At 43.0% G+C, this 17,770-nt stretch overlaps 1 protein-coding gene across 1 annotated transcript in view; it reads left to right on the forward strand.

Annotated features, from left to right (window-relative positions):
- GRIN3A (glutamate ionotropic receptor NMDA type subunit 3A) overlaps positions 1–17,383 on the forward strand; it is a 196,118-nt gene extending 178,735 nt beyond the window's left edge. The window contains exons 7-9 of the mRNA XM_053577442.1: positions 6,589–6,753; positions 7,990–8,066; positions 13,134–17,383. Coding sequence (XP_053433417.1) covers positions 6,589–6,753; positions 7,990–8,066; positions 13,134–13,473 — 582 coding nt within the window. The 3' untranslated portion in view covers positions 13,474–17,383. The remainder of the gene's footprint in view (positions 1–6,588; positions 6,754–7,989; positions 8,067–13,133) is intronic.
- Positions 17,384–17,770: the final 387 nt, after the last annotated feature.

Genomic DNA, 17,770 nt, shown 5'->3' on the forward strand with positions numbered 1-17,770 from the left:
CTTGAACTCCTAAGCCCAAGCAATCCACCCACCTCAGCCTCCTAGAGTGCTAGGATTACAGGTGTGAGCCACCTTGCCTGGCCAATAAATTATAACATAAAAAACATTTTAACACCTGGAAATTTGGGAGCAATCAAATCAATTGTGATAAAAACTATAGGTTATAGTATCAGACCATTGAAATTAATAAAGTAATTAATGATTAGGAAAAATATTTTTAGAAATTAATATTAAGAAAATATTAGTTTATAAAATAACATCAAGCCTTTTAACAAAGTATAATACACAATTGATATATTCAATGTTTATACCTCTAGAAACTATGTACGCATATAAGTCATAGGTCAAAAGAGAAAATGGAAAATTGAAATTGTTTTTATAGTAAGAGAATTACAGGTAAATTCACATTTCATTTTTAAAAATATTTTTCTTGTTTTAAAAATAAATTAAAATTTTCAAAAGACCGCACAACAGAGCTAATATAGCAATTTAAAAATCAGTTTCAAGGATAAGAGATAGCTGCCCCAGCTTAGACAGGATGGGTGTTGGGGACCAGCCCCAAACTACACTGTGAGTTCTTTCCCAGTAACTAGTGGAGTGAGAGGATGAGGAAAATATAAAGAGTCAAGTCACAAGAAGAAAGTTTTTGAAGAAGCTGGCCAGGAGATTGTCCACCTTCCAGCGTGAGGACCGGTGGAAGTCCCTAGCTCGGGACTAGCTCCATTTTTATCACACACATCACGGTTTTATTCATCTAACAGGGGAAGGCTAAACCCTTACGTCATAGTTCTTGCTGGGCTTGCATTTTCTAACAAAACTATTTCTCTAACTAACTGTGTTAATTAAACTGATTTATCTCTTACTTTTATTATTCTAAGTTATTTATGGTCTTAATACAAACAGAGTGTGGGACAGGGGACACAGTCCAAGAGCAGGATGTCCAAGCAGACCCCAATCAGACCACACACACAAATCTCAGGAGTGGTGATTAAACCCCTGGGAAGCCTTGTGTGCAGATGAGCTGGCTCTGCTGCCTATACCCAGATGACAGAAGAAAGGAGGTATTTTCCTCCTTATTCTCCTGATAAACTTTTTCTCTTAACAAGGTTTAGGTGCCCACCATGTCTCCAGTGTCTTCAGCATTCCCTCACCTCCTGCTGTGCAGCCTGGTTCCTAACAGACCACCATGGATGGGTAGGTACTGTAGTAGCTACCCCCAGTCATAGCCTGGGGGTTGGGGACTACAGTGCTACAGTAAGCTCATGGAGGACCAAATGAAGCCAAAAGTGCCTGAGATTTTTCCCTGGCTAAATCCTGGAATGGTCATTGCTCTGTGGCACTTGAGACTCTGAAAGTGTGTGGCTCTGAGCTATCGAAGCTTCAGATGAAGGAATAGGATTTTTTTTAAAAACCCTCAAAAACGTATGTTTGTTTGCATTCTTTTTGCTTTCGTTTGCACAGCTCTTCATGGTATGAAATCGACTTTGTGATTGCAGTTCTAAATCCACTCACATGACTGGCAACTACAATTATTCTATCTGCATCACTTAACTATATTTAAAAAATTTGACATAGATTGTTCATTCCTCCACCCCTTCTTCCTCTGGACAAAGATGAGTATCAAGTTGAGTGAGTTCCACTGTATTGGAGAAAATATTTCAACCTGCTAGTGTGGGGAATATGCACATTCTAATGCACAGCACATTTAAGCAACGTGAGCCTAGAGAAAGAACAGCCAGATTGCAACTGCAGCTATACATCTTATCACTCAGACTCAGACACAACATCATTGGTGCTCACAGGCAGATTATAGTGGACTTTCAATTCCAATGGTGAGGTTTAAATAGAAATTTGGGGTAGTTATTATAGTGGATAGACAGTGAGAATTCAGACAGCAAAGGATACCTATAAATAATATTTGCTTGAGAAGAAGTGCAGACATTTTGACACAGACCGTCCTGGATTCACAGCCTAGTTTGTTAGATCTTGAGTAAGGAAATCAGTCTCTTTGAACCTCTGTTTTCTCAACAGTGAAATGGGGATAACAATACTTAACTTACAGGGTTAATTACAAGATCATAATATGAACACATGGTGACTGTCACTCATTAAATTCCAATTAAAAATAAACAATAATTAGTTCTATGAGTCTATTAGCATATGGGTATAAACAATAGAAATTGAAAGAATGAAATGTCTAATATAAACTGAATACAGCCTATTCATTATTGAGATAATCAGAAGAAATTAGACTAATTATTGTTATACACAAGGTAACAGAGAAGCCATGTGCTCAAAGGCAAGATGACTCACTGTAAGTTATACACTTCTTTCTTATCTTGAAAGTACCTTATAAAGATGAAGACTTCACATCTTTTATGTTTACCTGGATGGAAATGAAACATATTTTTTTAGTAAAGTATCTCAAGAATGGGAAAAAACAGAACCCAATGTACTATATGGGGTTTCATATACTATTATGAAACCAATATATAATCACCTATACATTCATAAGAATAATAAAACACAACTATAGCCCATAAAGAAGGAGGGAGGAGGAGAGAGAGGAAGGGTGGGGAGAGGACAGGAGGAGGGAGGGTATTTGCGGGCACCTCACCTAATGTGCACAATGCAATGGTACATTTCAAAATCATTCAGAATAGAGTATAAATGTCTTACCACAACAAATAATCAAGTGAGGTGATGGTTATGTTAATCAGTTTGATGTAAGCATTCCACATTGTATATCAAATCAGCACACTGTACCCCATAAATGTACACAGTTATGATTTAATAAAAAATAAAATAAAATAATAAATAAATAAATACGATTGGGAAAAAAAAAAAAAAGCAGTGCCCTGGCCAGGCGTGGTGTAAATTCCAGCACTCTGGGAGACCAAGGTGGCTGTATTGCCTAAGCAAGAGTGAGACCTGGTCTCTACTAAAAATAGAAAAACCAGCTGGGCATTGTGGTGGGAACCTATAGTCTCAGCTACTCAGGAGCTGAGAGTTTGCAGTTCTTAAGCGCTATGATGCCACGGCACTCTAGTCTGGGGGCAACAGAGAGTCTGTCTCAAAAAGAAGGAGGAGGAGGAGGAGAAGAAGCAGCAGCAATGCCCTTATGCTTAGAGTATTACTGAATGATTCATGATGTTGAAGTCCAAGATGAATTATCCCAGTTCTTACTCTGTCGCAATAACTCATTGAATCCTTCTATAATAGCTATTTCCTGTGCACTTAGCAATAGGTCTAAACCAAGGACTATTTTCAAACACATTTGTATGTTCTTTCTGGATACGAAGGTTATGTAACTGATCATGCTTGTGCAGAGATGTCCCAGAAAAAGCCTTAGAACTTCTGTAGCCCTTGGGGCCCAGTGAACCTCCTCACCAAAGCCTTTCCTAGATCAGCCTGCCCTGTTCCCTAGGGCTGAGCTTCCTCCAGCATCTCCGGGTCATCTGCCCAGTTTTCCTGCTTGTGTCTCTTGTCTCCTTCAGCCTGTGTGTCAGTGCCACTAAGGCAATCCGTTTTTTCTTGTCCGTGCCACTTTGGCATCCTGTCACTGCACACAGGAACCAGCCTGGACACAGATTACAAGTACAACGCTTGCAAGAGGTGGACTTCCCATAGGTGTAGGGAAGCCCCTACTAACTTCTGCCATGCTTTTTATTGAAACATTATACAACAGGTGAGTGGGGCCCACATGCAAGGATCATGAGCTTAATGGTCGCTTCCTGCTTTTTTTCCCACGGGCTCGACTCCCACCCTGATACACCACGAATGTTCAAGGTATAACACCTGCTTGCTAAGGAGCTTATCTCATTAATGCATTGCAGTTGCTTGGGGGCTTGTCTCTAGGCTACAAAACATCTCCACACCATCCCGGAGATTGTCCCACTCCCAGTGCCTTGCTCAAGAACCAGTGACGACTCCTATAAGCATGGTGCTCCGTCTCCTTCACCAGTGCACGCCCTGAGATCTAGTCTTTCCTCCCCAGAGATCCGAACACTGGTTGTGACCCGTAGCCAGTGCCTGAGTACTATCATGGAGGAAAAGAGATTCCATCACCCAGGCTCCATCAAATCCTAAAATCTCTGAGCTTTGCCTCTGAGTCCTGAGAGGACTCCCTGTGTACTCTGTGCCTGAACCTTTCTCCAGGATTTGGATGGGGAGAGGTGGGGAGAATGAAAGAAGGAAAACCCCTGAAACAGGATGGGAGGATCCACTCATGTTGGACAAATGAAGCAGTGAAGAGTGTGACTCTGCACACAGACTGCATGAGTTTGCATCTGAGCTCCAACCCTCACTATCTATGTGACCAAGTTACTGAACTTCTTTGTTGCTAAGTTTCTTCACCCCTATAATGGAGATCATTAACAGTATTTACAACAGAAGTCGTTGTGAAGATTATACAAGCTGCTACATTGATAAAGTGCTCCAACCTGTGCCTTACATGTATTAAGTGGTAACAATTATCAACAATAATGAAGAACAAAAGCCTCCAGCACAGGGACAACACCTGCACTCCTTGGAGTCGCATCAAAGGACTTGCCTTATGCCACCCTGTTTCTCCTACTACACATTTCAGTTCACTCGTGCTGCTATAACAAAGTACCTGAGCCTGGGTAATCTGTAAAGAGCAGAAATTTCTTTCTCAGTTCTGGAGGCTCAAAGTTCAAGATCAAAGTGAGAGCAGGTTTGATGTCTTACTGCGAACCCATTTGCTGCTTCCAAGTTGGCTCCATGTTGCTGTAACCTCACGTGGTAGAAAGCTAAAAGGGAAACAGAAGAACTAGCTGCTTCCTAGAGCCCTTCCCGAGGATGAGGGCCCAACCTCCTAATCACACCATCCTGGGGGTTAGGTCCCATATCAACTTTGGAAAAACACATGCCCTCGAGCCATAGCACTGCCCATGCCTCACGTACCCTCCCTAAACTACAGCAGTCTATTTCACAAGCCGCCATACCACGGTCTGGGCAACTTGTGCCTTTCCTCCATTGCTCATGCTAACCTCAGCTTAGGTCTCCACCTCCCCTCCCCATTCAGCCTCCCTCATTCATATTATCACATGAGCTAGCTTCTCCACAAAACCCAGGAAGCATGGATCAAGTGTATCCACACAGGTAACACACATATTTGCTTTCTCTCAAGACTGAAGCTGCTTACGGGGAAACAGAACTTCCTTCTACCTCCATCCCATGTATGCAGAAGAGATGCACACGCCGGTACACGGCAGACGCCCAGTACGACGTTCTTTCCTCCGGCAGTTTTGACTCTTGCTATTGACATCAGTGGCTGAATAATACCTACTTCAGAGTACATGTGAGCTTTTCTGGTCTTAGATAGCACGTTGTTGAAGCCAAATAAGATACAGAGATGAATCTCTAAATCTAAAACACTTTGGGAAGCAAGAATTTCAATTGAGGGCACACATACAGACTGGGTGTTCTTTGGTATGTCTGAAGTATAAAGAAAAGGAAGTGGTTTTATGAAAAGAAGAAAGGCTACATATTGTTTTTGAAAGCAAGTTCATTGGCATTGGTAAAATTCTAGGGAGCTGGCAAGCCCTGATGGGCAAGTGATGGCAGTAGGGACAACTCCTCTTACAGTCCCAGCAGATTGTTCAGTACCCATTAGATAAAACTTGTTTCAGGTTATAAAAGGCAGTGCAAGCAGCTGGGCTTCTGGAAAATTTACCTCTTGGAGCAGATTCTGTGTGCCCAGTGCGCTTTTGTCCTCTGGCACCTGGACTCTGATTTGGCTGGGTATGATAAGAAGGACCCACTTTGTGTAATTAACTTTTAACAATGTGTGAATCACTTAGCAAAGTGCCAGCCACATACTGTAACTGTTGGTGTTGCTGGAACTGCTGCTGTTTTGTTGTAGAACAGAGAGAGCCCAGCCCTTGAAGCCGAACAGAGATGGATTTGTAGACCATCTCTGTCACGCAGAAATAAAACGGGGGGATTATTATATCTATCTCAATGCAAAACATCTGGCAAAAAGTAAGCAAGCAGTGAATATTAGGTTCCTTCTCTTTCTCCTCGATGGCTGCCTGATTTTGTGACCAGGCTCACTTTACTACACCCCTCTTGTCTCAGTTTTCTCATCTGTAAAATGAGAACATTGAACTAGATGAGCTCCAGGTTCCCTGCTGGATTCAAATTCCATAAATACTGAACTCATCATCTTTTCCCCTTTAATCTACTCCTCTGTCCTAGAAGAAGGTTCTTTCCTTGATAGAATGTTTTACTGTATTAAATTATTTCAGTTCCCTGTCTCTATCTCTCTCTGAAAGACCAGAGGGTGGTCCAGACCCAGGACCCCTGCACAACTCCAGTGACTGCTCCCACCAGGGGATCAGCACTCTGGGATCCTGCCCCTCAGCAGCCCTAAGTCCCAGACTGACGGAATTCCTTTCACAACACACTATTGTGAAGTTCACAGAACACACAGGAAGGACTGGGCTCCTGCTTTCCTTAGGTCCAAAAAAAAGGAATCTAAGTCAAGAAAGAAAAAAAGTGCACTCAACACTGAGCCAGGTGAATCATCACGCTCGTGGCATTTTCTCTCCTGTTCCGTCACAGACTTTGCAGATGGGCATCAAACACTTCTCGGGACTCTTCGTGCTTCTGTGCATTGGATTTGGTCTCTCCATCCTAACAACCATCGGGGAGCACATCGTGTACAGGCTTCTACTACCACGGATCAAAAACAAGTCCAAGCTGCAGTACTGGCTGCACACCAGTCAGGTGAGTGGCGCAGGCATCTTTCTCCAACATCCTAAAGCTGCAGAATTCCCAGGGATGGGAGGATCCAGGGCCCTGTGTCAGACTGACAAATGGTAAGTTACCAGGATCACGAGGGTGGTCAATGTACTTCTAATCTGCATGTAAAAGATGGAGTTCCCTTAAATTAAGCTATCCACAATGCCCCCTCCTTTCTTATAACCTCCACTGCTGCTCATGATAGAAGCAATAGAACTGTTTTTAACCAGGCTTCACTTAACAGTGACCATCTGAGAACCATAGTATGAACATTTTGTTTCCTGTATAATTTTCTTGCCAACATTGAAAGCCACTAAATGGGTTTCAAGTCCCCATACCCTTTTAAGCGACCTCACTTGCTTCTGTTATCTCTGTTCTTTTCCTGGTCTGAGGTTTAAGGCCCACTGGTACCCAGGTCAAACCTCACAGGGCCTCAATTCTTTCATGAAATCCAGACACCAACACACTGATTTACCGGGAGAACTGACACCGTTGAGTGGACTGACCATTCGAGCACACTTGTTTGCACATCTCTCCTTGAAGGAAATTGGCATGGACAGGCAAAATATAATACGAAGGCTTCTTAATGACAACGAACTCTAACAAAGAGTTCTTTCACCTGACCCGCAGCCAGTGAGCCACCCAGGCCTCCCCACTGCTGGGCCCCCCGTCTTCCCCCACCTCCCAGTGCACCAATGGCTCACTTCCCAGCAGGGAGGCTGCCAGTCCCACCCAGCTGTGTGTTCGCATGCTGACCTCCTCACTTCGTCAACACAACACTTTTTCCCAGATATGTCTTCTCTACTGTATGCTGATAGGATTAGTTTCATTCACATGTCCTTCTACCCTTTCCCCTTTTGGTTGTCTAGAAGTTCAGGCTAAAGTTTTTGATTTATCTTTAGCAATTGTATAAAGCTTTTTGCTAAACATTAGTTATGATTGTGCCACTTCATATGTGTGTCACAACAGAGGGCATTTCTCAGCTTTATATCAGATCCCTTTTTTTCTCCAGCAAGAATAATAACCTCTAACTAGAATTCTTGTGCTCTTGAGATTTCGGGCTGAATGTTGCTCTGTTTGGGGGGCATTTCTGAAAATTCATTTAAAGAGGCCAAGGTTTATGATCGTTAAATTCTATATCGTTAAATCTCAAGTAGTGCTTGGGCCCCTGACCGATGTGTTTCTAATCATCTCTACCCATGTATCTGTTCTCTCCATCAGAGAATACATAGAGCACTAAACACATCATTTGTAGAGGAAAATCAGCAGCGTTTCAAGACCAAACGTTTGGAAAAGAGGTAAGAAGAGGCCAGGACCAGCTGTTTTTATAGTCACTGAAGTAAAAGTTTAGATATAACTGTATAATTATTCAGATCAAATCAGGAAAAATTATTGATAAACAAAAACCAGTGTAACAGCATGTGGTTTCAGAAAAATAAAAGAGATGAAGTAGACGATATACAGTTTATGGACACTGCGACCCAACACAGGCAATAATGACTGTCACGGGTAAGAGTGGAGGCGAGAGCTTGGCGCCCATAGCTAAGTGGTTAGGGCGCCGGCCACATACACAGGGGCTGGCAGGTTTGAACCTGGCCCAGGCCAGCTAACCAACAATGACAACAACAACAACAACAACAAAAGAAAATAGCTGGGCTTTGTGGTGGGTGCCTGTAGTCCCAGCTACTTGGGAGGCTGAGGCAAGAGGATCGCTTGAGCCCCAGAGTTTGAGGTCGCTGTGAGTGGTGATGCCACAGCACTCTACCAGGGTGACATGGTGAGACTGTGTCTCAAAAAAAAAAAGACTGTAGACAAGGGCTCTAGAGCCCACCATCTGCATCCAAATCCATCCTTCCGATATATGTTACCTTGGCAGCTTGTTTGTTATCTGTGTCTCAGGTGCCACAGTTGTGAAACTGAGATAAACACAGTACCTACTTCCTAGAACAGTTACAACACATAAAGCCCTGAAAAAAAAATCACATGCCTAATAAACATTAGCCATTATTACATACAAAATGCATATAAGACTTAACTCACAAGTAGTACAAGCAACTAATTTCATGTGATATCTTTTTGGCATGTTTTCAATCCCTAGTCCTTTCCAGCACTCTTAGGAACACAGTATTTGAAATATGCAACAGACTTGTCCTGCCTAATCTATTTCCTGGCACTCTAATACAAACCCCCTGGGAAAGAGCATGTCATTAATAGGAATTAACAGGCATTAAATGCACTAATGACATTTGAACATTGAAACCCCACAACCTTCACTATAGCCAGCCTCTGGATGACTGGTGCCTGATTTGTGGTGACTAAGGCATCAGAGGCTTTGGGTCTGTCTCCTGCTGGCCCCGTGTCCAGCTGCCTCAGGCAGCCCTCCTCCTTTCACAGGCCCAGAAACCTCAGACAAGGGCATCAGCTCCAAGCAACTCCTGTCATATATGGCGTATGTCAAAGCCTGGCTTTGTGGGGAGTTTTGAAATCTGACACTCACACCTCTCATCACAACAGAAGAAAAAGGGATGGAAAACATGATGTTTTTCTCCTTATTTGCATCTCCTCTGGGACCCCTGCAGCCAGTCCTCTTTTCTCCAGCTTCTGCATCTAGCCTGTCAGAATCAATTCTGTTATTTCTTGCAACCTCTCTTTCCAGTCAATGAGCACTGCCCCCAACCCACCTGGCCCCTGTCTGTGGTTTCCCTGTATCACATTGCATGTCTGCTAGTGACAAGCTGTGGACTAATCAGGTCACGGCTGCTCCAAGTCATGTCACATATATTTTTTCTATGATTATTTCTAACATAAATTTCTAACCAGAAGAACACAAGGAGACATAGCAGCAAAGATGTTGTCTTACAATGACAAAAACATTTGTTTTCCAACTGCAGAAACAAGAAGCACTGTGATGTGATTCATGCTCACATCTTTCTCACTTGAAATCAAGAACCAAATGTGCCTTTTCACTCACTCCACTTGCCCACTTTTTTTTTTTTTTTGACAGATTCCCTTCCTGAACCTCCTGTTTTGACAGGAACTAAGGCAGAATCCATTCTCTTGGGCCCACACTTCCTGCTCCCATCTCTCTACAGCCCAACATTTACAACATTTATTTTTTAATTTAATTTTTAATTAAAATCTTAACTGTATACAATTATGGAGTACAATGCGATGATCTGATACACAATGTGGAATGTTTAAATCAAACTGATTAACATACCCATCACCTCACTTATGTACCCTTAGTTATTTTGAAGTATACTCTTGCACTGTGCACATTAGGCAAGATCCCACCACATGCCCTCCCTCCGGCCACCAATCACCTTCCTCCTTTCCCTTTCCCCTTCCCCTCCCTCCTCACAGCCCCCACTTGCTAGACTATATTTGTGTTTTATCATTCATATTAGTGTGGTCATATTGGTTTCATAATAGTATAGAGTACACTGGATACTTTCCCCCCCATTCTTGAGATACTTTACTAAGAAGAATGTGTTCCAACTTCATCCAAGTAAACATAAAAAAACACAATAAGTGTTTGGGGTCCCATAGCCGTGTCTCTTTTGAATGATCCAGTAGAGCATTGAAATTCATTGTTATACAATTGCTCCAGGGAAGCCTGTTTTTCTCATTTGTAAAGCAGTTCACTCACTGGTCACGTAACTCTCCAGGCTTAATATAAAACTCAGCCTAAATATCACGAGGCTGAGAGTATAACCCCGCATTGTTTCCAATTATATGCTAAGTCTTACATTCAGCATCTGTCACCTGGCATTCATAGGTAGCCCAGAGCCACACGTCAACTAGCAGAGCAGTGGTGGTGCAAGCAGCTTGGAGTCTGCCTCAGAGTCCAGCTTCTGTTTATTCTATAACATCAGATAGACATGGAAAGCCCTGGAGATAACCAGATCACTGACCTGATCTCTTGGCTGCCTGAATAGTCCAAGGAAACATGCAGATGCTCCCTTCCCAGGAATCCCCTGCCATGAGCCACTCTGTGATACTAGAGAGTTAGGGCTGCTGGCCTGACATCTCCCTCTCTCCTTGGAAGAATATCTATGCAAATGCCCTATTTGACGTCTCTCCCCTATGCTCCATATTTATTGAATAAAACAGATGAATGAATTGCTAACGTTTGAATTCAAGGAAATGTTTGAAAAAAGCAGATGTTGCTTCTTCTTCTTTTCTTTCTTTCTTTTTTTTTTTTTTTTTTTTTTTTGTTGTTGTTGCAGTTTTTGGCCAGGGCCAGGTTTGAACCTGCCACCTCCAATATATGGGGCGGTGCCCTACTCCTTGAGCCACAGATGCCGCCCTGTTGCTTCTTCTTTAATGCAGAGAAAAAGCACCTACTGCAAGAGACTATAATAGTTTATTCAACATATGATTTCACAGACATTCTATTGCAAGAGACTATTTATATATAGTGCTTGGTTTATTCAATATGTGATTTCATGGACATTTTGTCTACCCTTTACCCAAGGGTTCCCAATACCACCCCTTTTTCCCTTTCCTCTCACTCCAAGACACACAAAAATTGCAAACCATGCTAAAAAACACCGTAAACAAGATTGTTATGAAATTATTCAAACTTAGTAAGAAAATATTTGAAGGGAAAGTTAAAGGGAATGGGAAATCTGGAAGGAAAATTATAACACTATCTTCTCTTTTATTCAGGCGTAAAGCCAGCAGAGCTAGAAGTGGGTTCCTTATGGAATTTTACCCAGCTCAGGACATACCTAAAACTGTGCTCTGGTGCCCTCTGCTCATTTATGTGAGAATGGTTAAAGAACTATAGGGTGACTTGGAGTATGTTCGTATGTTTTAGTGGGCTATGTATCAGTTGGTCTTTGAGAGAAATCATCCCAATACTTGATGTTTTAAACAATAGCAGGGTGCTTGCTAATCTATGCTTTAGTCAGCAGTCTGCTAATCTGAGCCAGACTTGGCTGATTTGGGCTGGGTTTCCTCATATGTCCACAGCCAGCCTGGCGGGAAGGAGGAAAGCAGCTATGGGCCATCTGGTCTGTGATGGCCTCAGCTGGGTCAAGTGGGAAGTCTGGGGACTCTGTCCACATGGTCTTTCATCATCCAGCAGGCCAGTCCGGACTCATGCACATTGCACAGCAGGGTCCTGATAGATAGCGGAAGTGTGCAAGCTCCATAAAAGCTTAGGCTCGGAAATGCCTGCCTGCTACTGCTGCCACTTTCTAGCTCCCCAAACAAGTTATGAGACCAGCCTCAATTTAAGGGTAAAAGGAATCCCGTGGGGATGAGCTGCAAAGTCATGTTACAGAGGGGCATGTATAAAAAGAGGAATGAAGGTTTATGACCACTTTTCCTTGTCCCTCTCTTTCCCGTTTGCCATCCACTTCCTCTCCTTCTCCTCCTGACAAATAAGAGTCCAGGAATAAAGTCGATTTAGTTACATACAAGGCAACAAAAACACAAGGAATTAATAGTGTGTTTCCACTTCATGTTGTCCTATGGAGATTGCAAAAATGGTCATAATCCTCTTCCTCCTTTCCTTCCTAAGGGTAGAAGGAATTAGAAGTTGTGCTGCTCGGGGTCTTAAGCTGTGCTTGTAGGGAGGAACTCCTCATTGTACTTACGTGTCGAAGTGCATTTCAGAAATGGTCCACCCGCCTCCTGTAACTGTCAGCAGCTCTCCTGCTGTCTAGTGCCATCTCTCCACAAGGGTGGTAGGTGGTACAATGCAAGGCTAAAGCAGGATTGCCAATCAGTTTCTATGTGGTTTTCATCACCCCAGCAGGAAACTGAGGGCTTCTTTTATTTTTTAAGCATCAGACCTAACCTGTCATTCTCAATCCACACAAAGTCATTCCTATAGGGAGAAACACTTTGCAGAAACTTGGGGCTTATAAGCTTTTATTCTCCCTGAAATCAAGTAGTAAACATTGAAGTGGTCCTGTGGATTTAAGGATGGGTCCTATTATAGCTATCAATAGGCTGATGCTTAGAGTCCAACATCTGAATAAACAGATTTTCACTTTAACTAAGGCACCATCTTTATAGCCACAGTTTCAAGGCAGTGCTGGTCTGAGCTTCACCCACAAGAAGGTGGAAAAAATCCACCTAAGATTCTTCACAGAAGAGCATGCCACATCTGTGCTATCAGCCTCCCAGATGATGTCCCATCCCTGTTTCAGAGCAGTATAAGACTTAATAGGACCTTGAGCTTTCGTTGGAAGTTCGTGGCTCTTGTTGTCCCCAGGACACTCTAGCAGTCTGTCCTTGGGTTGTTATTTCATCCTTAAATGCATATTACTCACATAGGAAATGGCTAACAGATGGAGAACAGCACTGAGAGTTGCAGAATGGAAAGTAAATCTAAAATGTCTATTTCCTAGATCCGATGTGGGCCCCCGTCAGCTCACCGTGTGGAACACTTCCAATCTGAGTCATGACGACCGGCGAAAATACATCTTCAGTGATGAGGAAGGACAAAACCAGCTGGGCATCCAAACCCACCAGGACATCCCTCTCCCACCAAGAAGAAGAGAGCTCCCGGCCTTGCTGACCACCAATGGGAAAGCAGACTCTCTGAACGTATCTCGGAACTCAGTGATGCAGGAGCTCTCAGAGCTCGAGAAGCAGATTCAGGTGATCCGGCAGGAGCTGCAGCTGGCTGTGAGCAGGAAAACAGAGTTGGAAGAGTATCAAAGGACAAATCGAACGTGTGAGTCCTAGGTAACCACACGGCTCCCTTCTCTCAGTTCCTGGCGTTCCTCTGAGCCCTGAAGACCTTTGTAATGCTCTTTTGTAACTACTGATGTAGGTGTGGGGAGGCCGAGGGCTAGGTCTTCTTAGAGATCAGGTCTGCTCTCCCCAGCTTAAAATGCAGCAGCAGCTCTCCCAAGCTCACCCCCTGTGTTTCCAGGATAGAAGTCTTTCTCATGGCAAGAATCTTAAATTAATCAGGAGCAAGCACCACATAAGGGATCTGTGCATAACCAGACAGCCCCAGCTCCTGTCAACCTTTTCACAAGGTGCCACAGTAACATTTCTGGTTTTTAGCCCTTTCGCTGCACTATGAACAAGAGATAAAATTGTTACTCACATACCTATGTCTTAATGGTTTGTTGGTTTTGATCTTAATATAGAAAAGGATTTTCCAGGGTGTAGGTTTTGATACAACTCTCTGATCTAGATTTGTTCCTACTACATTCTGAATGGGGAGCGGGGTAAAAGCAGGGTACTTCCTACTTGGGAGCAGTACAGCACTTATTAGTATCACAGCAGGCCAAGGAGTGATTGGATCAGGTAAGAGAAGGATCTGGCTCTCTGACTCCATTTTAACATTTAGTAGGAACATGCTTGCATGGCATTAGGAAAGGGGACAGGAATATGGTGAGTGGGGACCAAAGACAAGTCAAAGAGGGATTAAAAATGCACACGAAGCTTTTAGAACAAAAACCCTGTGCCAAAAGGACAATTTGGCTAAAGAATGAAGAAGACTATATTTCTAATCTAATTAAGCATCCCCACTGTAATGTGTGCCTTTTATAAAGGAAAAGAAAAGCAAAGAAGGTGTGGCCTTAAGAGGGACCTGGAATACGCCTGCTTATTCCTGTAACAGAATACGTGGGCTGGAACTGCGGGTTCAGTGAAATGTTCTGCACACCACATACCAGGCCATTTTCAGATCAGCAGTCACCTATCTCTTGGCACAGGAATCCCAAAAGTGAACTTCCAAGCTGTGAACATCGCAAACTTCAACCTCCAGGAATCTGCCCCACGCTCTGAATATCTGTATAGATACCACCAAGTCAATATCCCATCTTCACCTGCTGGCCTCTGGGGAGCTATGAACAGGTTTCAGCCCTTCTCCTTATCCAGCAGGCCCCATCTAATGCCCCCCAAAGACTGATATGTGTGACCCGGCCCACTCTCTGCCTAGGCATCCTTTTCCCAGCATAAGACTGCTTAGGCATGGAGAGAAGGAAAGAAATGTGAGAATTCTAGAACTTCAGTTCCCAAATATTAGTGTAGATAAGAAGCATCTAGGAAACTCATCAGAATGCCAATGGCCAGAACCCTTCCCCAGAGAATACAGGGGTGGGGACCTGGAGGTGGGCTCAGAAACTGATTGCTCACCAACATCCCAGGTGATCCAACATTGCCCTTGCAGAGACACTGTTCTGGAAGTTTAGCTGCCCCTAGGTATGGGGAGATGGGGAAGATCATGAAGAGGGAGACATTTTGAGACTTTTTTTTTTAACTTCAGCACAAATCTGATTCTCCTTCCACATGCCCACTCCCACCACCATGGGTACCGTTGAGGATAAGATTTATCTATCTACTACTTGCTCTGTCTACTTAACTACCACGGACTGAATCAATTTCAGTACCTTCAGCGAGTCCACTCCCAGTGCCAAGCACTGTGCCCTTTAACAGCTGCAGATCATAGGAAAAGTGTCTCAATCAGAAAATTTCTCCCCCTACTTTTGGGTAGAATGTCTGCATTTCTACCAAGAACTACCCAGTCTCCCAAGGAAAGATAACACCTTAAGTTGTAATTAGATAAAACCATAATTGGCTGATAAAACTCTGGGGTGGAGGTAGGCTCAGATACACTAATAAAGGACGTGTGGGAGGGCTCTCAGGTTAGACTTCAACAACCTCACAGATGAAACAGTTCAACAGTGAGAGAACAGGTGAGCTCTGAAAACAGAATAGGACAATTCTGCCTTGAAATGCCCTATACCCCTACATCCTCAACCAGTCCCATAAGTAGGTTTGCAGCTGCCTTTGGAAGATTACACCCCTTAGCCCTCCCCACCCACCTGCAACAAAGATGCTGTAGATTCTACCATGGTAGTCTGCGGACCCCTGAACCTCTGCGCATCCCAGAAGTCTGATGTACAGGTGTACCTCAATTCACATTACAGCCATGCTCTTAATGTTGTACATGGACATTTTTATAATTCAACTCATATTTGACTGTATTTGAGAAGCTGGCTATTTAAGGGAACCCAGAGGTAAATTCTTTTGTAAAGTAAAGAACCCTTTTGTAATGCAATTAATTATCCCTTAATATATCTGTTTTGTAAGTTTGGGTTTTTGTATATCGGGTTTACCTTAAGCTTCTCTACTGAGGCATTCTGAGCCGTGGTGATCACATGCCAGACCGCGCTGCCCATCCACAAACTAGATGACCAGTGCATGCCCTCAAGTATCTCCTGAGGCTCGACCTGGCCAAAATGATGGCAGGATGCAGCAAGCAAAGCAGAGGCTGAAGGCAGGCTGACTGCTATCAACATTGCTCGAAATGCCTCCACGTTCTGAGTAAAGAAAAACCATACTTGCTTGTGGTAAATGAAGCAATCTTCATGTTAAGTAGCAATGGTTACTTTTATTGGTAATAACTGAACAGTGTTTTGCAATTTGTGAGACAGTGTGTTGTGTTTTGTAAAAAGACGTCATGAAATGGTGGGTCCTTGAAAACCTCCTTTCTGTTCTTTCAACTCCCCTCAGGCTCAAAAAAAAAAAAGAAAGAAAACAAAGATCAGAAGCCTTCAGGTGGAAGGTGGTATCTTAGTAAAGGAAAGCGATAAGGGATGCTACCTTACCTCCTCTCCTGGGCTTTCATTTCATGAGATCAGAAGGACCCCATTCTCATCCAAGCTCTGGTGCTGGGAAACTCGGAATAAGACAAACTGTGTCACAAAACCCTAACCCCGTTTTCCAATGGGTAATTCCTGGCACAAACAGCACACAGTAAAGCATAGGGTGAGCTGGAACAGTTATAGCTACTTGGTTCATGTAAATAATAATAAGTTAGAGCCCTAGCATGTATATGCCTCAAGGTAAGGGAGAAAAAGGATTCCCCCAACAATTGAAAACAAGTTGAAAGAATGACCAGGACAACAAAGTGAGGCAGTCACAGAAACACAAGCAGCTGAGGTCTTTAATGTGCCTGGAGATAACTCTCCATTATTCATGAATCTTGCTATTGCACAAACCCCATACAGGAGCCACTGCTTCTCTTCCAGACAGGGAAGTGGTAATGGAACAAGTGGCAAGCGGAACAGACTGTGTCATCCGAGGGACAGACCTGTCCGTGTGGGTGCTGAGTCTATTAGAGCCTTGGAGCAAAGGAAGCACTTCCTTGGGGTAGATGGAGAAGACGGGGGAAAGAAACAACTTTAGAGCCTCTTTTCCTCCCAACTCATATTTTTGATAGGCAAACCAGAAAATCCAATCAGTCTTCAGAAATTGCTTTCTAGTCATTAATATCATTTCACCATCTATCTGCACTTTTAGTTATTCCTTTCTTTACCCACCTAATCCGTTCTTCGAATCTAGGATTCCCTCGCTCATTTTTTTAAGTTTAGTTACTAATCATTTTATGAAAATAATGTACTTATAAGTATTTTCTTAAGGTTTGTGAAGAGTATTTGCATTGTGTCTTCATTTTAACGTGTTTGCGATCGCTCCGCTCCAGGAAGAACGGACTTGCTGTCTTGTGAGCATGAAGTGAACAGGCTGTTTTGCTCCAGCCACTTTTCTTGTACAACCATGTGGATGGACTAGATGTCCTCAGGTCTTTTCCATCTTCAGTTTCTATGATGTGAAATAAATGTTCAGATAGAAACTTTTATTTGTATATACCGCTGGCATTGTCTTTGGGGATTCAAAAGTTGATATCATACCAGCAACTTCCTTGAATAGGAGACCCATTAATACTGTCATTTATATTTTTTCCTTGGTATAGTCCAAAGAAGTAACACAAGATATACTGAAAAATTCAGAGCCTATGCATCATGAAGTGGAAACGAAACAGCTTCATGTGAGAAATATATTCTAGAAAAAAAACCCACAATAGTCAGAGATCTCTAAAGACTCTGATCACCCACATTTAGAAATGCAACAAACATTTGCTAAACAGCTTCCATTTATGTGCCAAATGCTAGAGACACAACAGTGAACAAGGTAGGTATGGTCTCTAAATTCAAAAACCATCTCACAATCTGACCTTTTCACA

The sequence above is a fragment of the Nycticebus coucang genome, chromosome 2, assembly GCF_027406575.1.
Source record: "Nycticebus coucang isolate mNycCou1 chromosome 2, mNycCou1.pri, whole genome shotgun sequence".
Lineage (NCBI taxonomy): Eukaryota > Metazoa > Chordata > Mammalia > Primates > Lorisidae > Nycticebus > Nycticebus coucang.